Below are 25000 nucleotides of genomic sequence, written 5' to 3' on the forward strand. Positions count from 1 at the left end.
AGATATTAGCCCCACTGAACCCTGCTCACCACCACCACCGGATAATGGCGAGAGTGGGAGGCTAATACGACCCCCATGGAGACAGAAGCGATACAACCTCCTTTCCCAGAGAGCATCGCCAATGGACACGTCTGTTCACGAAGGGTATGAATTCGCTCAGCCCGGCGACTGGCGACTGAGACGAAAAAGATGAAACGACGGTTCTAGTGGGTGTAGAACGGACATAACGGACAACGACCAGGGGTGCAATTTGATTATCAATGTTCTCCAAACGAGGTAAACTCTTCGAGGTAAACGAGTGTTGATATACCATGGCAACCACTCAAAAATACGAGTCATTCTGAAAGCAATGTTCCGTCAAATTGGTTTCCCGACGTGCCTTGTCTGGTCATTTCGTTGCTCGAGATAACGTTTCCCACCTGGGGTTAATACCCATGCTTTGCCATTTCAGGACCAAAAACCATGCACATAAGGACAGGTCTTGTGATCATAGGATGGCATATTTGCATGCTAAGCGCATCCCCTGACCGTCCCAATGACCCGGGACATCTGTTCATGTCATTAGGTAAAACGTACCCAATCTACAGCTCCTGGGTCATCACGCTTTCAACTAATATGACTTCTTACCGACAGCAGATGGGGACGATCAAAAGAGCCACCAAAAAGATTGCGGACACCATCAAAAATCTACCAAGCACCCATGACAACCACTTCTACCCAAATTATACTGTGCTAAAAAATGTCCATTAACAACCTATTCCAATCAGTGAACCTGCTGAAGCGCGAAGAATCGGACCTCTCTCACACGTTGATGGACATTCTCAACCCACCGGATATTAAAACAACAAAACGCACGAAGCGCGGGTTGATCAACGGCGTAGGTAGTATAATGCCTTACTTATTTAGAACCGTAACAGAAAAAGAAATCAAGCATGTATCTGAAAATGTGCGAATTATCAATGCAAAGGGGATGGCAATGGCCCACACCTTTAATGGAACCCTTCAAGCTATAAATTCCACTCGAATGGTAATCAATCAAAATCGACGTGTACTGCTTTCCCTAAACACCGCCGTGAAAAGTATGCAGATAGCTTACCGGGGTTTGTTAAATGCCTCTAGGAACACGAGGGAAATCTTCTCCCTCATATTACATATAAACTTCCTGGCAGAAAACGTCCACCAGGTGACGCGAAGCGTCCCCCGCCTACATGCCGAACCAGAAACGCTAGCAACCAAACTTGCCCTGGCCGAAGTCGGTATATTACATACAAATATCATCCCTCCCCAAGAATTTGGACGAATCCTAAGGAAAATAGCGAAAAGCTGGCCACGGAATTTCGCCCTGCCATTTCCCTAAAGAGACGTCAGCAACTATGTCAGAGCAGTCAAGACAAAATAAGTCAAAAACGGAGACACTTATCGTGTTCTGTTTTACGTCCCACTTCTACATGTTCTACACGCCTTTGATGTATATCGTTTCCCCCCATACCAAGTGCCCCATCAGACCCACAACCCCGTTTTCGTCCCGTTACACGCAACCCGACCGCCGAGCCAGCCATTGAACTACATGAGGCATTGTCTGCCCCTTCGCGGCATCCTGAATCACCCCAGGCACTCCACCAACGTTCTACAGGAAGCGAGTCTTACGGCATAGCCGCCCCTACCGTCCAGGAATCGGTGCTAAAGCGAGGCACCATTCCAAACACACCGACTGACTCGACCGTGTCGTCCATATTCGGGGCTCGATCAGTCCCTCCCTCCCAGACCGGTTTTGTGGTGTGAGGCCACCAAATGAACGGGTGATGTCTTGGCCCGTCATCATCACTGGTCCGCTCCCGTGTACATATTAGGTTAAGTACATGTTTAGATTACAGTTCCGTTTAGGCAGACGAGTATGGTCACAAGGCGTGTTGAACCATTCCTCGTTCATGCAGCTCAGTCAACCAAACCTACCTCCACATGAACAATGTGCTTGTGTTCGGTGTCATGTCCGTACTTGTGTTTATGTGTTTCGTGCGTATGTTTACGCGCTTGTATTTACGCGTCTATTCCTTGTATTGTGGTGTTCGTGTTTTGCGCTTCCATTTGCTATACTTATGATTGCCTGTGATTGCCTGTATACCCCAGACTAGCACCAGGCGTGCCTTTGCACGGCCATTTTTCTCGTGTCATTTCAGTGTACCTTGTGTGTGTCTTTGTCACCTGTCTGTCTCCCTTCGTCCTTAAGGCGGGGTACGCCCAGGCGGTGGTATAAAAAGGGCCCTGCGTGGTCCAGTGTTTAGGTAAGCCCGAGCCTCGAACCCGAGCGCACGCTCAGAGCCCACGTGCCGCCCGTACTGCAACCGGTGTGTCGCTATCACACTACAGCACTGCCAGAAAACCTTTTGAGTAGAGTTTAACCTGGAGGCGTGCTGCATAAGAGACAGCAGCAGGCCACAGCAACGTGCCGCTGCTGGCTGCGACCGCTGCTGGCTGCGACCGCTGCCGACTGCGGCCGCTGCTGACTGCGGCCGCTGCCGGTAGCGATGGCACCGTCAACCCCGTGACGCAGCGGCCGCCAGAGATGACCCCTCGTCGCTCGCAGCGGCCGCCAGAGATGTCCCCTCGTCGCTCGCAGCGGCCGTCAGAGCCGATGTCCCCTCGTCGCTCGCGGCGGCCGCCAGAGATGGCCCCTCGTCGCTCGCAGCGGCCGTCGGAGATGACTTCTCGTCACCCGCAGCGGCAGTCAGAGCCGATGTCCCCTCGTCGCTCGCAGGTGCTCCGGCCTGCTGAGTCTCACGAGTGATGGGCCCACGCCGCGCTCTGTTTGCTGTTTCCTGTTCGCCGTGCGCGTGCAGCATGCTTGAACAATCTGCGAGAGGTCATAGAATATGCCCCACCTACCCCGTCCAATGGTCCGCTCCTGGACCGGTCGATCAGCCGCTGGCGAGCCTGGCACCTCCCGGTCAGGACTCGCGTGCGCTCTCCGTGACGTAGGCAACCGTGTGCCCAATCAACACATACCGAACCATATGGACTACTTATCATATCAGACTCTGGTCAGATTGCTGATCAGAGTGCAGGGGATGGTCGTGTGTTTAAAATTGCGTGAAATTCCCATCATAGTTCGATCGAGGCTGATAATTGCTTACCGATTTCGGCGTCGCTTCACTAGAGGGGTTCTTTCCCTTCTTATTCTCGTTGGCGGTATACCTCACATTGCGTGCTATGTGTCACTGTGGGGCTGTGCAACAGGGTTGGAGCGGGGTTGCTGCCTGCCTACGACAAAAGTATTAATTTATTTTTGATTAAAGTTGGTGTGGCCGTTGCCACAAAGCGGAGTCGGTGTGGCCATTGCCGGTGGCTTAGCCGGCGCCCCATTCGTAGACTGCAGTCTCCCAGATCGCCAGGAGTGGAGGAGCTGGTGAGAAAGAGAGACCTCGTGAAGGTGCGTACACGCGAGGCAGGTTCAGGTCCCTACACGAGGCAGGTTGTCACGGCACATTCCCTCTGCATTCGCCGGTCCGGGGCCCATGTCAGTGTCCCTGTGATTGGCACGCCCGTACGAGCCCGTCTGTCTGCGTCTGCTTGTGGCCGCCCATGGGGAACCAATTTATTTTCTGTACTTTACTGTTCCGTCGAGTATATACTCTGCGACTCAACTGCTTCGTGCGCATGAAAAGTTATAAGATTCGGGATGCTTTCAAAATAACTTCATACGCAGCTTCTCTGTTTTGCTGGCTCCGGGCAGCTCACTATTTGGCAGCGCTTTGCTGGGAGCGTCTCCGTGTTCCTTATCAACGGCGCTATAAAGCGCTATAAAGGCGCTATCAACGGCGCTATAAAGATTAGGCTGTGATGTACAGTCTGCGCTGTCCGGCACAATCGATTTGCAATGATCCGGGTACAGTTTTTTTTTTTTTTGTCAGCGACATTTATTTGAGTGTAAGCCGTTGGTATATGCATGCGACCCCAGGCTTACGGAGAAATACCTAGCTGGTTCGCGCTTAGGGCAAGTTCTCCCCGGAGGAAACGAAAAAAAAAACTGACTAATATCGCATTGTTAGCCTGTACGATCCGCATACTAGGTTAGAGAGGTGGTATGTGGCTGGGGATAGAGTGATAGGCCATGCGCGCAACAGAAGGCAACAAGACACTGACGATCGCGCCTTCTGATTTTCGGTTAATTGAATCTGGCTACTCATGTTAGTGTCACGTCACGTTTGCGTTCTTCCAGTTTCTGAATACTAATATTTGTGTCAACTTGCTACTCACTGTAGAACTACGGCAAAAAAGACGACAAACAGGATCAATTACTCTAAAAAAACCTCAATGTTACGCACCATCAAATTTCACAGCATGAGCTACATTGGCTCAACACAACTTTGGATGATGCCAAAAGTGATTCCGATTTCACGGAGAACCAAGCAGGAGTCTGGTTGCCACAACCCATGGCAGATTGGTGGCCGTAGGAAGTAATTGACAGCATTCACCAGCGCCACCTATATACCGGCCGGCACGCAGCGTATCCCCGAAATGAATCCCATAGGCCTCACCAGGTGGAAGCACAGTCGAATGTGAAGGCTTTTCTAATGAAAGCATTTTAACCGACCAAGAACAGGATTGCAGAGAACTACGAAGTCTAATGAGAAATACAGATTGCAGATGGTGATTTGTGTTCGTCATCCATGCCCAAAATCCCACGCGCCCTTCAGGGTCCGATGAAATCTGGTTCGAAAAATTTTGGGAAAACAAGATAGTTATTTTCTGCGAAACAGAGTAGTAGCAGAACCTTAGTACAATGTCCGCATCTTGGAATGTGCTGTGGCTTTATATTTCTTTTAAATTCAGCCAATAATTTCAAGACCCATGTTTGGATACAACTGATATAAGCTCAAAAAGTGTGCTCCGTGATCACCAATGGCTTGACAAAAAGCGTGTAATGCAACCACAACATAAATTATCCAACGGGCCTCGTCCTGCAGACTAACCTCATCCATAAAGTCCAAGGGAACCGTGCCGCCTAAAGCTTTCAGCCCTTATACCGTTGCCCACTGAGATGAAATCCGTGGGTGTTACGGTAGCTGTGGGTGTACGTCACATTCATCATAACAGGGGCGATGGTAGGAGTTTTTGCCCATGCGCTGCATGTCGAGCAAAAACGGGTGGCTTGTCAGGGGCTAGTTAGACAGCAACACTTTCAAAATCGCTGGCTTCAACAGCATGTGATGACTGTATTCCATGGTGCTGGCATGACACGATGGATGCTGTACGATCGCATGTTTTTGCCGCCGATGAAATAAAACGTTCCTGCTTGATGCACCGTACTGATCAGCAGGCAAAGCTAGGCCATGCTTAAAGATACGCTCTTAATACCAATTTCGACTCACTAAGGAGCATGCAGGACAAGGAGTAGCACAGGAGCCATGTGCCCTCCTTTACTGAGCACACACACGATCAGTGGGGCCAAGTCCATTTGCTGGTACAAACACTGTGCTGAAAAACTCGAGATATCCTCGACTTCTGCTGTATCCGCCCCTGCCGGTTCTCATCGTGTCACATATCTGAACAGCAATCGCGCCATGCAGTGGTTGAATCCGCGCCTCCACGTGTCTTGCCTCTCCGCGGGCACGACAGCGGGGGTGCGTCACAGCACGCGGCACTCGCAGAGCGTAACCTGTCAATTGCCTCGCCAAATTGCAATCACCGCTCTTCCGGCCTCATTCCGCCTCGGCTCACAACTTCCCTCATCAAGCCAACGTGTCTCTAGACGTGCGTTCAAACCAACACGCATGCCTGGATTTGATACAAGACATTCTTTATTATTCCATCCGGTGCAATTATTTCTGACGGCTCGGGGGACGCGTGGTGGCGGCGCCCTGCCGCCGCAGCTGTCCCACATCGGTAACTGAGCGGCCGTTCAGCCGGCGCGCCGGCCGTTCGGCGGGCCGGGAGGCGAGTGCTGCGGCCCAGATCGGCGCTCCGCCCCGGCACGTGCGCTCCAGATGCGGCCGGCGCCGGTCTGAGTGAAGCGGTGCCAGCCGGCCGGCGGCCGGCGACGGCCCGCAAATAGCCGTCGTGTCCCGGCGGGCGGGACGCGCTCGCAGGTGAGCGGCGCGCGCTGAGCGCCGCCCCTTGAGCCGGTGCGCTCGAGCGCCCGCCCAGATCAGAGGCGCCGCCACCTTGGCCGTGCTTCAGCGCTGTCTCGTGCGCCGGCCGGCCACCGGCGCCGGCGGCCGTGTTCTGCGCGCGGCGCCACGTGCCAAACCGGTGATGGGTAGAGCCTTGACATGGTCGGCCTGGAATCCGGGAACCAGGCCTGTCACTGTAGTTTGCGACGCGTGCTCTCGAAGTGATTCAGAGGTCACTGCAGTTGTTCATCGCTATAGACACTATTCGGCCGCATTGGATGATTTGGAGGTACAGAAAAACCAATTTCATTATCTGCGTACAATTTTATTTGAACATGATTACACTAATCCTGAGAAGTCATACTGCATGGATGGGTTGAAGATTGAATACAATACAATGCAAGACAATACACAACGAAATTGGACATCTTTAGGCCCTCAGACGACTAAGAACAGCTACAAGTGAAGAGCCCGCGACCAGACAGAGTTAATTCTTGGCTGTTTGAGAGGGTAGAGATAGAGAATATTTTGAGGCTCATTACGCCATCCAGAGGTGCTACGCTGACCCCAGGGCCCTGCATCTCCACTTGCCGGGTCAATTCGATAGCTAAGGAGCGTTCCACGTCGCTCTTGATCTCTTTGCACTTTCTAGGAGGTCATATGCTGCTGTTAGGGCCCTATATGCGACCATACCTAGTCACTACTGATCGATCAGTGGCCCTCCAGGGGTTTTTCCCGTTCGCCCGAAGGGCTTTATACGCTTTTTACGCTTTTACCGGAGCCCCACATACTGGGGTGCACTTAGTTGCTCAAGGGTCTTTTGATATTAGTACTGACTTCTTTTTTCTTGCTTAGGGAGCCTTGTGCTGTTGCTAGAGCCTATACAAGGCATCGAGGTACCCGGTGCTCAGGGGCTCCCACATTGGTCTAGAGCTTATTTGTTTTTATTTCGTTCTTGGAGGACCCTTAACTCCTAGCGTGGTCCGTTCTGTTAACTCCTAGCTGGACTTAGACTACTTAACGCCTAGCTGCCCGGGTACTCTGGATCGCACTGCCGCATTTATTTGCGCTCACTGGCCCCGTGTAATTTCCCTTTGCTCAAAGTGCCCTGCGCTCTGGCCGGGACCCTATATATCCGTCTGCCGAGGGAAGCTGCCGCTCTTCCCATGATCGCCCAGGCTTTGTCCCTGTTGGCCTTGGTGCCTTAGCCTTAGAGTAGCAGTTGGACATGCGCCGATGAATTTTTACGCACAATTGTCGAACGTAATTTTGTGTGTCGCTGGCGCTGTACGCGCCGTTTACGTTGGTTTGTATTTGAGGCATCTATTATGCTCGCGCATCAAGTCCTGAAAGCATTTTAATGCTAGGATATTTTGCATTCTTTCGTAACAAACAAAGAAAAAACTTTGCATTAGGCATTTCAAAACCAATAATTTGTACGCCATGAGCACCGGAAATACAAATAAATGGCATCCAACGAGAGCTGACATGACCCTGACCCGACACAGCCTTCGTCATACACGACTTTGACCCTGACCTTTATTGACGTCATGACATGATCGTGAAATACACAAGCACGCACGATCTCTCGTTAGTCACTGGCTCCAAAATCATATAACTGTCATTACGGGTGCAACAGTCCCCTAAATTCAAATCCATCCACATGTCCCATTTCTCGCTTTATCCAGCATTATTTCGACGCCTCGCTTGTTGGGGGCAGGCTGCATGCCCAGCTACCAGTGGACCGAAGTGCTCCCTGGTGGTGAACTCCGTCCAACCGCCGAGTATACGCCTCACAGTGGGGTCCTCGTGCGGGCATCGGTGGGTGCGTCCCCAGGGTAATGTGGTGTCGCCCCAGCGTTATCCACTCCTCTTCATCTCATAGCCCTGGAATGATCGTCGCTGGCCGAAAGGGCTCTGACGCAAAGAACCAAATAACCAACCCTAAATTCGTTTCACTATTTTGATGATCGTTGCGTGTTCTGCGTGAGCCATAAGAAGCTCACCGACGTGTCCAATAGCCACTCACTGACTCACCTGTGCAATTGGCCAAGGCTGCCCGTTGCTGCATTTCCTTTTTGTCGTTTCAATGATTAGATCCTGTGATACAAGCAGCCTACTTTTAACATTATGAGTGATCATGAGTAACAAAATGCTGAGACAATGGCACGTTAAGTCCCTTTAAGCATAGCCCATCTAATATGTGGTACTCCCATCTAGCATGCCATTTTGGAACCTCACGCTAAGCAGAGCTTGTTGAGTGGGCCTCGACTTAAACATCTGATAGTGGAATTTGGTGTCAACGGCCACCTGTTGACGCCAAAGTTTAACGTGTTGCAATGTCTGGCACTTCCGTCTTGTCCTCTGATGCCTCCTGACCTTTGGCGAGACTGCTGTTACCGGCTGCGGGCCACCGGCCAATCAGGAGTAAACAGCGAGTGACTAAGGTGACTGAAATCCGCGTCCCGCCATTGGTGCGTGGATTAAGAGGCGGGCGATGCGACCTACTGAGCTAGCGACACGGACAAATATCAGAAAACGTCGCCAAACGTTTCACTCAGATCGTATATGCTTACAAGTCACAGAAAAGTAAATGCCGTGTCATGCCGTCCCACCGCCCCATGGAATAAAGTAGAAGATCCTTTTGAGCACAACCCATCGGCGCGGAAGTATATTGGGGTTTGGGGAGCCCCAAGTTTCGAGAAACAGCCTGACCCATATAAGCTCATCGGATTTCGGTCACCATGTTTTGGGAAGTCGCGATGGCTGGTCAGTTTTCAAGCCTCGGTTCGATTTTTGATAATGATCAAAAGCGCAAAACCTTGTCGGGCATCACGCACTGCGCCCCTAGCTAAAATATCGGAGACCTGCCCCACCCCAGATCCGCATCATTGGACAGCCTGCGCAATAAGCAGGTCATTTATATTATTATTATCATCGGAAATCTTTTAGAAATATATTCTATTAGAAATCCCAGATCCGATCTTGTCCGGGCCGGCACAAGAAAAATCTTATCAAGCATCTTTGTCAGCAATCCACTGTGTTCTAGCTCGTTAAAAACAAGATGAAAGCACTTGTGATGTTTTAAAAATCCGTTCGTCATATAATTGAATATACGTCATACTTGTTGCAACTATTGTTTTGCTCAGTATTTTAAGCATTTGACTGATGTACTAACTTGATATTACTTTCAGTACATGACTGTCGAATTGACATGAGGCGCCGGTTCCAATCCTTTCGGGATCGCCAGTTTTTAATCTAACCTGGATACAATACGCGCTTTTTGGCACTCTCCCAATACGGCCAAGTCCAATCCGTGAAATAATCACAAATGCATCTGCATACATTGGGGATGAGCCAGACCGCTCTTACTGTCCGCAGCTGGCCGAACCACGCCGTTCAGCCGGAGGCGCCGGACGCGGCTGGGTGGCCTGGCGTGGTGCGTTCTGGGCGCCATCGCGCAGCGTTTGCGAGTTTATTTCGGGCCTCATTATTCATCGTAATCACCCGCGCCTCTCCCATCTGTGACACGTGTTTGACGTGCGACATGCGAACCCGACACGCGTTGTCGCCCAATGCCATGCTGCATCAGCACCGCCGCGATGTCTGGCGACATGCGAGCGCGGCGATACGCCTCGAATCCGCGCTTTTCAGTGCCCCGGTTGAAGAGGAAGTGGGGACGATGGGGTCGTACCGTGGACCACCCACGCTTCGCGGAGGTCCCGAACGCGCACACGAGACGAGTGCGAACTGATTTCCCCTCTTGCCGGCGTGGCGGGTCGGCGCGAGGTTATTTATACCCGGCGCCGGAGGCGGCGCCCGAAAGGATCGGCCGTCTGTTTATACAGGAGAGGGCGGCGGACGCTCGCAGACGGCGGCCACCGACCGGCGAGCGCCGCAGTGCAGGGTCGCGACCCCAGCGCGTGCCGAGAGCGCACCGGCGGCGACACCTCTGACCCGGCGGCTGCGGTCAGCCGCGGCGGCGCTCTCTGAAGCGCGCGGAAAAACATGGCGTCGTCGCAAGTGTTCGTGTTGGCGGCGGTGCTGGTGATGACTGGGGACGTGCTGGCCATTCCCAAAGATGACTTCCTTCCGTTTGGTACCGACTATGGTGACCAAGCGCTGCCGAACATGGACGAAGTCTCCAGCCCGGAAATCAAGCTCTCGACGCCTCTTCTGTACTACAATCAACAATATCAAGGAGTCTACGTGAGTAAAGTGACAAAATGAGCCACTTGTGTATTGGCAACCCAACTGGTACTACATCAGTAAAGCGACAAAGCGGTAGTCAGCGTTTTCAGAATGGTATACGAATATACATGCATCAAGTACCAAAATGCTAGACTTCCTGGGTTTTATTGCAGCAAACTTTGGCACGCGTCGTTTTAAGATTTTATGGCAGTATGGCAGTGACTAGTTACAGTGAAGACGTAATCTCATTAAAATCAGCATTCAGGACTGGGGCTGAAGCATAATTCATCAACGTGCAGGTGCTCTGCTTTGTCTACAAAGAGACGCGTTTAATATGCCTCATTTACGCAGGAAACAAATAACGGTTTTGTATCGACAAAAAAATGACCGCGTCGCCAGGGTATGCATGGCGTGACACCATGAACTAGTTACGTAATCATGGGTCGTTTTGCTCTCAAAATTTCCGTTTTTGTGATTGAGTTTAGAATACAGGAACCATCACCAGTGTATTGCAACTACATTTTGTACATCTTAAATATCTGTATAATACAACAAGACCAGCTTTAACATAGCGTCCCATCTGGTGAACTAGCGACGGCCGGGCGGGCTCACGGGAGCCCCCTCTCTCATTGGAAAAAGTTTCTTTTCGTATGCAGTTAAAATTCGAAGGCGAACCACTAACCGTATAAGCAATGGAGGAATACCGCAAAATTCCCCGCACCTGTTGTCACGGTATGAATATAATCAAGTCTCTTTGCTTGAAAAGTAGCCTCCGCACTTTTTAGATAATCAAACCCTTGCATCGGCCAAAGACACACTGAATATGCCCATACAGACCCCTGTAATCGTCAAATGTCGTCTTTTGTGCCGTATCTAAAAGAGCTGGCAGTTTTTTCCAGAAATATGATGGCTACAGCTAAAAGCTTGATATGTTTGGACTCGATCTATAAAGCGGAAGTAGTCCCACGAAATCTGTGTCCGTAATTTTTCAGTGAAGCAAAGTTGTGCGCAGCTTTTCCATTTCACTATTAATTTGTCTGGTTTTAATTTTGCACAGCTGTTTATTTTGTTTCTAAATTGGCACTGCCATCCCTGTAAGGCAAGAATAAGCACTTTTTCGGTTCGCTGTCCAGCCTCAGCTATGTTCCAAATATGAGGAAAGCAAAGGAAATGAATTATAATTTAAAAGCTTTATATCAGCGCGAAGAAATAGCTAGATTTGGCGTCCATACCGACTGTGTTCAGTGCAAAGCAAAGAAGATGACAAAAACTTGGTGAGCAGTTAAGCATTTTTTTTTTCTCTCAGGCACTATTTGGAGGGCTTCATTTCAAAATTATTGCCTGTTTTGTACCGTTGACGCTGCATCACAAAACCTGAGTTTACGCCTGTTGATTGTCTTACCTCAGTGTGTAGGATATCGGAAACGATAGAAATGCCACAAAATACTGAATATGCCATTGTTTTTACGACTTCAATGTATTTTATTCAACTTCCGCAATGAGCACCAAAAACACACGCGGTGAAAAATCTTAAAGAGGCATCAATATTCCTACAGCTATCGCCTCGTCCGAAAAATGTCACTCCTTTTATATAAATTTTCTATCCAACATTAAAGCTATATGCAAACGCATTTCAAGAAAAACCAAGAGCGCCATTTTCTTCTCAGCCAGAAAGTTCCACCCTGCCGCGTTGATGCACCGGTCGCTCCGCATCATAACAATACTGCTCAGCACCGTGACGCAGGTCAACGCTGCTTTTTTACCAACTGCTGACTAAAATGGTGAAACAGCCCCTCGGTGTTCACGAAGAGTCCCCCATGTGCAAGCATATTATGTACATGCGCAGTGCAAAATCCCTGTGGAGACGGACGTCCAAAAAGTTATCCCACCATGCGTCGCACAAGCTGTCAAACACAAATGGATGAAAAGAACAATCACTACACATTTTTTGATAGCCCTTGTCACCTGTATGAATTTGCATTTGATGCAGTTATCCATCTCACCGTCGATGTGACATAATGGGTTCAATTACTTGCCCAGAAACATAACAGTTATTGTCAAGCACGGCATCTGGTTGGGACCAATTCACTGGCATTTCCGCGAGCTCTTACTGGTCTTAGTTTGTAAACAGCAGAAAGGGAGGGGAGGGAGGAGAGTGGTCACATCAACTCTTCTATCAATCGCGTTATGAAAAAGGCTCAATCAGGGCGAGGTTCATAGCATTTTATTTAAATGCACCAGGGAAACCATTGTTTTCAAGTGATCAAAAACATACAAACTACGCAAGCTTCCTCTTTATGCAATCATGCTTAACCTGATTTTCTTTATGGCGTTCACACAAAAACATATGATGTCTTTGTTTTTCAATTCAATTGGTGGGTGGCAAGGCTAGTAAAATCGACAATAGAAAGTAGCCATAAGATGTAGCACCTGTTTCAAGGGTTGTCATGATAGAACTTCACAACGCTATGTGTCGGAGTTTAAAAAAAAGCAATTAATATGAAACTCCCTCAAGATTTCATAAGAGGTTTGTTGCTTACTCGTCTCCGCGTCGGTATCTTAAATACGGAAATAGACAGCGTTTATCGTAAGCATTGCAAATGTCAGGTCCGCGTCATTATTGAGCTTGAGAAAGAACGCTCTCAATCTGGTGTGCATCTCCATTTTAGACGATTTGGTCCTCTTTGGCCTAGAATTAGCCTCTAATACAAGGCAGTTTTCTTCGAAATCCACAAATGACCGGAGTAAACTGTAGTATCATGCGCTAGTTTTAGCTCACATTTGGCGATACACGTTGTGTTTTTCCTGGCGCTCGTTTCGCAACCACAGAAGCCACCTGAGTGACTGGTATATCATCATATCACCGAATCCTCTCATTTAGCGCGTCACGAGGCAACTGCAGATAAACGTTATCGTTACGACGACAAACCAGTGAAGCAAGCGTCTAAAGCCAAAGGCATTTGGAGACCACAGAAAAGGTTTTTTATCATTGATCACCATGGTTTTTGTTTTTGTGGGTGAAATGAATGAGACGGATGGAACATTTTTGTGGATGTTTCTCAGTAATTAGAGCAGAAGGCAGCTTCCAGAAACAAAGTCGATTATGGCTGGCTATTTTTCATGGGAACCAAGTATCCTACCTTACCCGAAAGTCGTCTGCAGCACTATACCAGCAGTCGTGTACAGCTGACGTCATTGGAATGTGGATTTACGATTTTCATTGTAGTCCAATAGAGAGGCCTGATTTTTGTAATCTTGCGATGTTGCAGGAAATGACGCCTGCCCAAAGAGGCATCAAAGAATATCTGAAGACACTGTTACGCAATTTTTAAACAGCCTTGCCACTTGTTCAATGCTGCATGTGTCTCCGGACGGCGGCAGTGTGTAGAATGCTAAAGCATGACGGCTGTATGGTATCTGTGCCAAATCGGACCGCCATGTTGAAAATCTTCAGGGTTACATTGGGGCTCACTTGGTCTGCGGCTCCGCTGTTAACTGAAGTGAGTGTTGTTGTTGGGCTGTTTTCGGTGGTTACATTAGCGTTGCGGAATTCAAAGTTCCAAACAACCATATCCCGCAATTGTATTTGATATGCTTTCATCGAATGCACATGACTGCGAATAATGCATGGATCATGTGGAATTTCATGTGGATCTTCATGATCATGTGGATCTTTGCAGGTGAACACCAACGGAATGGTGTCGTTCTTGACGGAGCTTCCGAACTTCTACAACGTGCCATTTCCTCTGGACTACCCTTTGATCGCGCCGCTGTACTCCGATGTGGACATCACCGGCGCTGGGAACGTGTTCTACAGGTATGCGGAAGGCTGTGTGTGTTCCTGCGTATCACCTGCCATCACCTGACGTGAAATGACATGCCACCGGACGTGAAATGACATGTCATCTGACATGAAATGACGTGCCACCTGACGTGAAATGACATGTCACCTGACGTGCAATGGCATGCCACCTGACGTGCAATGGCATGCCACCTGACGTGTAAGGGCATGCCACTGGGCATGACATGACATGTCACCTGACGTGTAATGGCATGTCAGCTGATGTGTAATGGCGTGCCACCTGACGTGTAATGGCATGTCACCCGACGCGAAATGACATGCCACTGGACGTGAAATGACATGTCACCTGACGTGTAGTGGCATGTCACCTGACGTGTAATGGCATGCCACCTGACGTGAAATGGCATGCCACCTGATTTACAATGCTCGCGTGTATATGCTGATCAGCGTACATCCAGCAGTCCCCAATGAGGTTAAAGTGGGATAACTTATCAGCAGGGTGGGTCTTCAAAAAAAAGACAGACTAAGCTGTTGAATATGTGCGGTGATGTGCCAGAACAAATGAGTTCCGATAATGATATGCCACGCCATAGGATGCAAATGGCAATGCCTCATGTGTTCTTGCGTTGAGCAACAGCCCGGCATGCATGATGTTGCTTTGTGCGATAAAATGGCACAAAACAGTGTCAAGGTTAAAACTTGCTCCACCACAAGCATACAAAATAAGCAAAGCTTGGCCGTTTTCAGGATGAATTACGGTGTGAAACTTGTGAACTTGTGACTTGTGAAAAAACTCTTTGTTTTTAACCCAGCGTCTATTTTCTAACGACATTATTTTCCCAATTGGTTTGCGGCTAGAAATAATTTCCAGAGACATAAAACATGCAAGTGACGATATATATTTTGATATCATTGCGATTTGCTGGTGCTAAGCAAGATTATGCCTGCATAGGCTCTATCCATGCCAGATCTCTTCCTACCAAAACTTATCTATTTTTAAAAAAATCTTCTGTGACATGTCCGATGCAAATGCGACAAAATAAACTGATATATCCCTGCCATACTCCTGTTGATAGGCATGCAGTGCATACAGAGCATGCAAACCTAAACTTGGCCCCCGATGAACGACTCTTGGGTGAAATTATCATGTCTTGGGTTAAATTATCGCCCGTCTTGCTCCACACGGCACCGATGTAAACAATGGCAGCAAAGTCAGTATTTAACGGTCTGGGTCGGTCCAGGCGGCTGAATGCCAGGCCTGGTATGCTCCTAAAATTTGAGTGGACTTAAGACATGGACTGCAGCGGAATGTCTATGAAGGGTTTTATACCATGAACTCATTTTCAGTTGTAAACATATGGCTTAAAGGGAGTGTTCCACGTTTGTATGGGGTTTTGAACTGAAATAGCCATGCTGAAGACCTTTTGATGCAGCTCACGGCCAAGCCTTTGACCCAAGACCCAAAGCCCCTGGTGGCTGAGCTTAAAGGCCGCAAAGATGTAGGAGAGTGATTTGGAAGTGTATTTGAATGCCACCTTCGCACTCATGACGTCATAATGACGCTATTCAAATTGTACGATGTAATAAGCCACACGGAGATTAAAGACAATAAAAATAATGAACGAATCATTCATATCTGGCATTCGTGAGTATGATTTCTAGACATAACGGCCGTCTATTGGCTCTCAACGAATGTTATGCAAAGGTGCGATGACGTAATCAAATGATGACGCATCGAGGAGCATATTTGCTAAACAGAGCAACTGTGTTATCTATAGCAAGTTTTTTCTGATAAAAAGTATGAAAATAGTTGTGAGCTTGTTTCATCATACCTGATGCGTGCTTTAATATCTCCACATGTGAAGCCCTCCCTTGTCAACAATGATTGCATGAAACGAGATTGCATGAAAGGTTTAGTGTTGCAGTCGAAGAGCATGGACACATTTAGAACTTTTCAGCGCACATCACCCATCGTAAAAACCGCTATTGTCAACTTTACTGGAAATAGTCCGTGATTTCGAAAACATGTCAAATATCGAAGTCGCTCAGTCCCTAGTAGACATCATAATCCACGTTGATAAAAATCAGGTTTGAAATTCTGACAACCCAGCCTACCCCAATTGCTCCTATGGGTTTATGTGGCGTAATCGGCGGTCCGTGGGATCCTGGGACCGCAGTTGCAATCTCGCACGTTGCATGTTTGCCTCATAGTCTTGGCTAGAGTCATTGCGACATCGGGAGATCATGAAATGATCACTCAGCTGAGACCAAAGCATCCACACGAGTTCATGCGTCGTTCGACAGCTGTTTCGAAGGGTTAATCTTTGAATCTACGCTGCACGCAAAAATTCGCAGAACAAATGTGAAAAGTTTTACTTGTGTTGTGTTCAGCGCGTTTCCTTCATGTTTGAAGCTAATGAGCATTGTGTTTACGGACTGGTTTGAGATGGGGGCAGGCTAAACCTGTTTGCTGTCACCATCTGTTCCATAGCATATCCAGGCCCAACTTATCATCTTTACAGTCCGCGAGCATAAAATTAACTTCACATTCCGCTGGCAAATCAGTAGAATTTGATACTAAGACCAATTTTCACTTCGGAAACTGAGTTCAACAATCTCCCACAGTTCAGCGAGACCCCCTGCCATGACATCTTTAGAACACTCTTCAGAATACGATCACGCGTTCTTCTCGCAAGGAGTTCAAGATAACGTGATCCACTACCCTTCAACCAGTCTAGCCTAGCCCCATGGTGATGCTGGGAAGGAACTGACGTTGGAAACGGGTCTGGTCCCACGTTTTTAGGCGCATTCACATATCTGCGCCCCCGCTGGTGCCATGGATTCCCACGGATCCACGATTTGCCGAAGTGGTCGGTGTCCCTCAGTCTCTCATGGCACGCCTGTCGTTCTTTGTTCTCTTGTGACGCACGCGACCAAGCGGTCACGTGCTCAGAAACAGTTGGCGGTGACTGGATAGGTGTTCGGATTACATGTTTCATATACCCAAGGCTGTTTGTGAGTAGTAGCACACCAATAGTTCATCACGCCTGTTCAACAAACATTTCTTCCGTCATAACACACGCTATAAGCAAAATCCTCCGCATTCGGCGAGATCAAGAGCAAAATGCGTTTTTAACAAGGACGCTGGCATTGACATTGACACTGTGTTTGGCACGCTGGCATTGGCACTAAATCAAAGGTGTATGGTTTCACAAAATGATTTGGGTAGCTGAACAGTAAAAAAATGGCCCAACCTGCCCCAAAATATGCTAACAAGTAGGTTTCTCTCCATACTTGGCCCATTTCCTTCCCAAGGTTGGAGGTTAACTGAAGCCTAAGTTGTGGGGGGGGGGGGGGGCTACATCTCCTTTCCTACTGAATACGAAACTAAACCCCCGCACTCAATGGCACTAGTTCGAGCTGCCGGTGCCGTAGTGCTGCGACCGTGACCTCCCCACCCGACACCATGGAGCGAGGTTTGGAGGATGACGCCCGCGGACAGCACGCGACAGCACATCCGCAGCGAGCGCCGCAGTCGTGCAGACGCCGGGGGGCAGCGGCCACAGTACGGCTGCCGGTGACGGAACTGTTTATGCTGGGCCCGATCTGGTTCCCACCGGGCGGTGCGGGTGTCGAGTGAGATGAGCATTCCACTCAACCGACGCTACGGATGTATACGAATGCCGCTGGGGTAGACCTGGGACCGTGGCCCTGTTGGACTTGCCACAGCACGAGGCGCCTCGCTATTGTAAGCAGACGATTGGGGGTCGCAAGGCAATCTGCCTCCAGCAGGAACAGCGGGTAACTCGCAGACGACGCGGTAGAAACGCGTTTGAAACGCGTCCCACGTGTTTTGATTACTTTTCCGGGCCGCAATCCGAGTGTTTTGCAAAGGTGGCGATGACTCAGAATGCGAAAAGAGCGACTCGTTGGCATCACGGTTTAACCAGTAGTTTTTAGCTTTAGAAAGGTAAATAAGAACATACACAGGTTTTTAGCGCACCGTTGAAGCATTCGGTCGGAAATATCCCGCTGGTGCATAAAAACTTTAGGCAATGGATGAATAGAACCAAAGAGTGCAAGCATTTCCAAATTCATGCAGCACTACCGCTGTATGATTTCCAAATGATGTAAGGTATAGCTTCACGGCGTGTAACGAATTCAGGTTAAGGTCACTGGCTATTCCAATATTCAGGTTCAGGTCGCTAGCTATTCCAATATTCAGGTTGAAGTCACTGGCTATTCCAATATTCAGGTTAAGGTCACTGGCTATTCCAATTCTGATCATGGTTTTGTGCTCGGCATTATTTCCGGGCGGAATCCGGAACGGCAGTTTCCTGTCATGCAGCATAATTACGTGATAGTGATCACCCATGAGGTAAACTGGCCAGACATCTCCAGCAGCCCTATGCACTTGAGCTTTTCGTATTACAGTATGCTATGACATACGGCACGAGTGTAGCATGTCAGATACTTGTGCCACACATTGTCACGAAACGGGCACCCAGGGATGAAATTGTCCAGATACTTAGAGGGTATCTAGAGGATGTCCAGATCTCCTCCCCCCCCCCCCAACACTCGCTATTATAAGCGTTGTGTAGAAACATTCGGTAGCAAAGCTTGAGTGTCCCTTGCCATTCGCCATTCAATCTCTCGAGTAAGTTCGTTGTGGTCACATCCCCATATTGTTTCCGGATGCATGCATCTCACCATGTTCATTTTGTTGTGGCATGCGGTGGTCATCCACAACGTAACAATGATTATATTCATGAAAATGGCACTTTTGTTCTCGAATTATCGTAGCGGTCTGTTGTATCCTGGCATTTTTACTTCACAGCTTGCAACACAACTACAGTAGTATCTACTTTCATCTGCACCGCATCCAACTTGTGCCTCTTTTCCCACGAAACAATGTTTAGCTAATGGTAGAAGTGGCCAAGAGCTGTAGGGTTAGAAGCTTCAGCGCTCAAGCGGGGGCCTGGGATTCATCCCGGCCTCTGAGGCCTCTGCAATCGATGGCGTTCCACAAAAGTGTTCACGATGACGTGCGTCTCGCTCTCTCGCGTACTTTTGAATACAGCTTTGAATGGTGCAAGGTGCAATGAATTTTTTGGCTCGTAAATATTTCACAAAGACTCCTGACATAACATGTAATTTCACCGTTTCACCGGAGGAAATGCAACTCAGGGCGGCGCAAATTATTCCCCTCCCCTCCCCTCCCCGGCTCACGTGTCAGACCGGAAGCTGACCGACCGGAATCACCAGACTGGCACCAAAAGTGGGGCAACGGTATGGACAGCACGCCCAGGGACACTGCCGGTACGCTGTGCCTCGTGCAGCCATGCGAGTCTAGGTGCGGGCGAGTCACGACGCGAGGCTGCTGTTGCGTCACCGAACACCCGCTCGACATGCGCGAGGTGCGGTCCTTGCGGCCGTGCTGCCGGTGCTGCGCGCCGCTGCTGCTGCGCTGGCGAGGTGCGGTCCTCGCGGCCGTGCTGCCGGTGCTGCACGCCGCTGCTGCTGCGCTGGCGAGGTGCGGTCCCTGCAGCTGTGCTGCCGGCGCTGAACGCCGCTGCCGCTGCGCCGGCGAGGTGTGGTCCTTGCGGCCGTGCTGTCGGTGCTGCACGTTGCTGCTGCTGCGCTGGCGAGGTGCGGTCCTTTCGGCCGTGCTGCCGGTGCTGCACGCCGCTGCTGCTGCGCTGGCGAGGTGCGGTCCTTGCGGCCGTGCTGTCGGTGCTGCACGCTGCTGCTACTGCGCTGGCGAGGTGCGGTCCTTGCAGCCGTGCTGCCGGCGCTGCACGCCGCTGCTGCTGCGCTGGCGTGTCTCGGGAACTCTCGGTGATCCCGTCTGCCAGGCGAAAGAGCAAATGTCCAGCTTCCATGCATTTGCCTAACAGCTCTGTGCATGGTTGTGCGTCCTCTCAGCATTGTGGTGTCGAGAGCTGTAAGTGTCCAATGCGGTTGACGCGACAGTAAAACTCGATGTACGGTGCCGCTGTGACGCAGGGGATGGATGTCGTTGCGTAAACCGCATTTTTACGGTTGTTTAGTTGCGGCTTAAGGTTTGGGTAGAAAACTGCTTCGAGCCCAGCTTTTTCTCGTTCTGGAAACAGTGCAATTGGATCTGAAAATATGTTTGACAGGAAGGTGGTTCTATTGGACGAGTTTCGTTGCCTGGAGACTGCAATAGGTTTTTTGACATTTTTTGAAGATTGAATCCGAACCTTTTGAATGGATTGATTTCTGGTATCAGAGCTCATGCTAAGCAGTGCTTGTTGTGTGAGCCCTGATTCCTACCATTTGAACGCGTAATTCCACGTCAACGGCAGGACTTGATGACTAACGTATAACGTGCGGTAACGCTTGACACGCTCCGCTCCACCCTGTGGCGTCGCCTCAACTTAAGGGCGGCCGCTGCCGCCGACCGCAGGTCATACCTGTCAAGGGCAAATAGCGAGCGTGTAAAGCGACCTAAAGCCATCCCGCCACGGGTGACTGGACTAGGAGACAGGCGCCCAGACCAGCTGAACCACCGGGACGGCCAAATACGCCCTGTACTCTTTAGCACGAGCTCTTGCCAATTAAGATGTAGGCAGGACTAGCGGAGAGTGAGAGTGGGGGTGGGTGTGAGGATGATGGTGAGGGAGGTGAGAAGGTGAGCAATGTGAGGAGAATTTGAGTTGGATCATTATCGGGCATTGATGTCTTTTAGAAGCATTTAAAGATATAATTCTCTAACGTCGTGCCGGCTGTGTATCACTAATTGGTAATCATTGTGTTAGTGACATTCGTTAATAAGGCGACATTTTCGCCTATAACTGATGCCTTAGCACTTTGGTTTGGTTGTTTAGGCTTTCGGAGTCTTTATCTTTCGTCTTTTTTGTACTTCCTTATAAACGTGTGGGCCTTCCGTCTCCTCCCTATCCCTTCTCGCTTGTAAGCTCTGAACAAGAAGTAGGAATGTCAGCGACAATCCGTTGATAGTTATCAGTTGACTAACTACCTGTGAATCAACCAGTTGATTGATCAATCAGTGATCAATTAATCTCAGTTCTGATCAATTAGTTAAGTTGAATAAACTGAAAATCAGTTGATGCATCTGGTGCGTGATATATACATTGTACATGCATAACATGTAAGAAGTTGCCTCCTAACCGTTAACAAAAAGAAGGGGATATTGCTATCTTTGGCGCGTTGATCATCGCTGCAGATGCCAAAATCAAAAATTATTTTTATGATCACTAAAACTTTGAAAGAAACGGAAAGCCACCGCTCGTCATGCGGCTCACGAGGCATCTCGCGAAAGTCTTTTTGGAACGAAGTGCGCCGTCGATCTGAGGATCAGACTGGTTGAGGGGTCCAAGACGGCGTTTGGGTGCTGATAACCGAACGCTGCTGTCTAACATAAATGGGCTCAGAAATAATCTACTTTCAGATGCCGCTGAAATACCACTTGATAGTAACGTCGATATGGGTTGGTTAGGTTTCAATCACCAGGTGACGTCAGTGGAGGTGTCAAACTCTCCGTGGTTTGGTTCTTTGGCAGTGTCTGGCGTTGCCGATGTGTTCGTCAAAACGGAGACGAACCCACCCTTTTGGTTTCTTCCACGTCAGCAGTGGTTTTGACACAGAGCTGGAAGGTCATCAGGGGACAAAGGTCGTGCTATGCCGGCGGCCAGCGTGGCAGACATGCAGCCGACCCGGCCCCGGCCGACCACGGCGGAGGCCTGAGGGTTGACATCTGACCTAGTGACTCTTTGCTACAACAAAACTGGCACGTGGCTTGGTTTTTGAGCTCCTCCTGCGCAGAAGGCGGTTCGTAGCCGGCTATTCTTTACACTCCCTTCAACATGTGGAGAGAGACCTGTGCACTTGTATTTTCATGGTTCACTATGCATTTGAGCAGTCATAAATAATCACTATACTAGTCTGCCTAGCCTTGACTAGCTCGTCCGCACCAGAACACGGATCATAACCGAAGAGCCATCCGTACCTGGACAGCTCCGCAATGTCTCAGTCTCGGGCATACGCGGTCTTCCGGTCATGTTCCGCACTTCACTTTGTGCATCGCGAAGAAAACTACATGTTATACGCGATATATGGTCATGCCATGCACTGGGTATGGAGGAAACCAAAGACACCACGTTCGTGAGCTCGTTGATGATGCCCGGTGCAAAAACACGGACGACCATGAGCAAAAGTAACCGTCACTGAGTAGATCAGACAATTGGTATGCGATTAGTCGTGAAGCGTACAACCTCCATGTGATGCGTGCCGACCAGCTGGGGCCGCCCATGCCTGGGCCGGTCTCTTCTGTCGACCGGCTGGGGCGGCCCATGGCTGGGCCGGTCACTTCTGTCGACCGGCTGGGGCGGCCCATGGCTGGGCCGGTCACTTCTGTCGACCGGCTGGGGCGGCCCATGCCTGGACCTGTCTTGTCCGCCTCGTGGCGTCATGCGACGCTCGCCGCCCCCAAGGTGGCAGTCCGGCGGTGAAATTCTGAAGCCCTTTGGCGGCCAGTGACTGGTCACACCTTCCGTCCTCCCCACGCCACACTTTCCGTCCTCATTACGCCACAACTGCCGTCCTCCTCACGGCACGCCTCCCGTCCTCCTCACGCCACGCCTTCCGTCCTCATCACGCCACAATTGCCGTCCTCCCCACGCCACACCCGCCCTCCTCCGGCGGCCGGCGCTCGATCACATCTCGTAGCCGGGCACGCCCAGCGCCTGGGATAGCTGAACCGAGGCGCGCATGATGGCCGCCTGGCACTGCTGGACGCGCGCGCGAGCGGCGGTGGGCCGGCGCGCCGGCGCCGCCGCCGCCTGCCGCACCAGGGAGCACACCAGCACGCACGGCGACACGACGCCCATGCAGGCGCTGAAGAGGTCGTGCAGACCGTCCCGCGCCGCCTCGCTCAGCCGCGCCGGTCGTCCAGTGAGCGCCACGTCCTGTGTGGCCAGCACCACCAGCGCGTTGCTGGCGGCCACCAGGCTCTCGGCCAGCACCTGACAAGCCTTGTAGTGGCTGTGGCTGGGCGCGGCGCAGGCGAGCGCGGCGCTGGCGCTGAAGGCGGCGAGCGCGGCGCGCACGGCCCGGCCGGCCTCTTGGAACAGGTGGCGCGTGGCGGCGCAGCTCAGACGCTCGCTGGCCGACAGGAAGACGTCCAGCAGCTGGGTGGTGTGCTCCGCTGTGGAGTCGGCCAGCTCGTCCAGCAGGGGTGTCTCCATTGAAGTGTACGGGTACAGCTTCAGGATCGTGCACCTGTGGTCACGTCGGTGTGTTAGAAAAAATCTTGGGACAGTGCGGTGGAAAGCACCAGCTACTTGCACAAGGTTCGGGCAGCGTCTACAAGATCTTTGCGTTCACTGTGGCACACTGTCTGAGCTGTGGCCAACATGATTCTTGTAATGGTACGGCTAGGTACTGGGAGTTCGTACGCTATAAATAATCGGCCATCAAAAATACCAGTAGTGCTGGTTAAGCGAATATGTGAAGTCATCGACATTTATCACGTAAATGTCTCGTTTGCATGACTTTCGCGTTAAATACGGGTCATTTTAAGCATGAGAACGCAATGCCGAAAAACCAGCCGTCTAAGAATTATCTTACTTATATCAAAGAACACGACGACCTACTCCTTGGCGGCCGGGCGCTGTGCTGACCTGAGCTCGACCTCGCTGCCGGTCGCTGTACTGACCTGAGCTTGACCTCGGTGGTCGGCCCCTTTACTGACCTGAGCTCGACCTCGGCGGCGGGTCGCTGTACTGACCTGAGCTCGACCTCGGCGGCCAGCCTCTGTACTGATCTGAGCTCGACCTCGCCGCCGGTCGCTGTACTGACCTGAGCTCGACCTCGGCGGCCGGCCGGCACAGCTGGTAGCGGTCGACGGGTCCGGGCCGGGCCGGCTCGCAGTCGGCCTGCGCCACGGCCGTCAGGTAGCCAGCCCGCGCGCAGCTCTCGGTTAGTGTCACGCCCAGCTCTGCCATCTGGCGGAGCGCGGCCGCCAGCGGCGCGCCGCCGGCCGGGCCCGCCTGCAGCAGCGCTGCCACCTCGCGCGTCACGATGTAGAGGCCGCGCGCGCGCGCCGCCGCCGCCTCCCGGCACTGCGACAGCGCCGCCGCGCCCGGCGCCGCTCCGTCGCCGTCGGCGTCGACGGGCCTGACGTCGCTGGTGAGCAGCAGCAGGTCGGCGACGGCCTGCAGGCGGCGCTCGGCCGCGTCACACGCGACGCTGAGCCGCGCCGCGTCGGCGGCCGGCGGCTCGGCCGGCTCGGCGATCCTGCTGAAGAGCCCTGCGCCCGGCGCCATCTCGCGCTGGCACGAGAGCGGAGCGGCCACGCAGGCGGCGTTACCCACGGCGGGCGCTGCCGGCCACACGGGACGACGATCGACCGCTGGTGACGTCAGAAGGGGTGGTGACGTCTGATGAGACTGTGACGTCGGAAGGGACGATTCCATGCCTGTGGGGTAGCAGTGTAAGACAGAGCAGCCCCATCATTAAGTGCAGTAACACTGGAGACCGAACAGCCATACATCGGACGCAGCAGTGACGTAAGGCGCAGCAGTCACGTCACATGGAGTTGTGACGTCAGACTACAGAAATCCAGCGGTGTCAGGGGTGGCGATGACATTAGCGACCATGGGTACTGCTGACGCGTGGCCTGGCCTCCCACCCGTCATGTGATCGGCGGAAGACCATCATGGCCCAGGGGCCAGCACCGCGTGACAGGGCGCCATTACTGGCCCGCTACACACCATCAAGGCCGGCAGCCCAGGTCAAGCGCTACCCTTTGCCTGCAGCGTAGTAAAGCATTCCATGTTACGGCTTGAAGTCCATTGAATGGCAAAGGATAGGGGAGCTGTCTCGCGATGACTGACTTTTTCGGATATAATTT

General features: G+C 51.1%; 1 protein-coding gene across 1 annotated transcript in view; it reads left to right on the forward strand.

Annotated features, from left to right (window-relative positions):
• Positions 1-9989: 9989 nt before the first annotated feature.
• LOC119107368 (nidogen) overlaps positions 9990-25000 on the forward strand; it is a gene marked incomplete at its 3' end in the record, with an annotated part of 21142 nt that continues 6131 nt past the window's right edge. The window contains 2 exon segments of the mRNA XM_037230803.1: positions 9990-10319; positions 13982-14118. Of these exon segments, the coding sequence (XP_037086698.1) occupies positions 10119-10319; positions 13982-14118 (338 nt within the window).

The sequence above is a fragment of the Pollicipes pollicipes genome, unplaced genomic scaffold, assembly GCF_011947565.3.
Source record: "Pollicipes pollicipes isolate AB1234 unplaced genomic scaffold, Ppol_2.1 Scaffold_2555;HRSCAF=2994_pilon_pilon_pilon, whole genome shotgun sequence".
Lineage (NCBI taxonomy): Eukaryota > Metazoa > Arthropoda > Thecostraca > Pollicipedomorpha > Pollicipedidae > Pollicipes > Pollicipes pollicipes.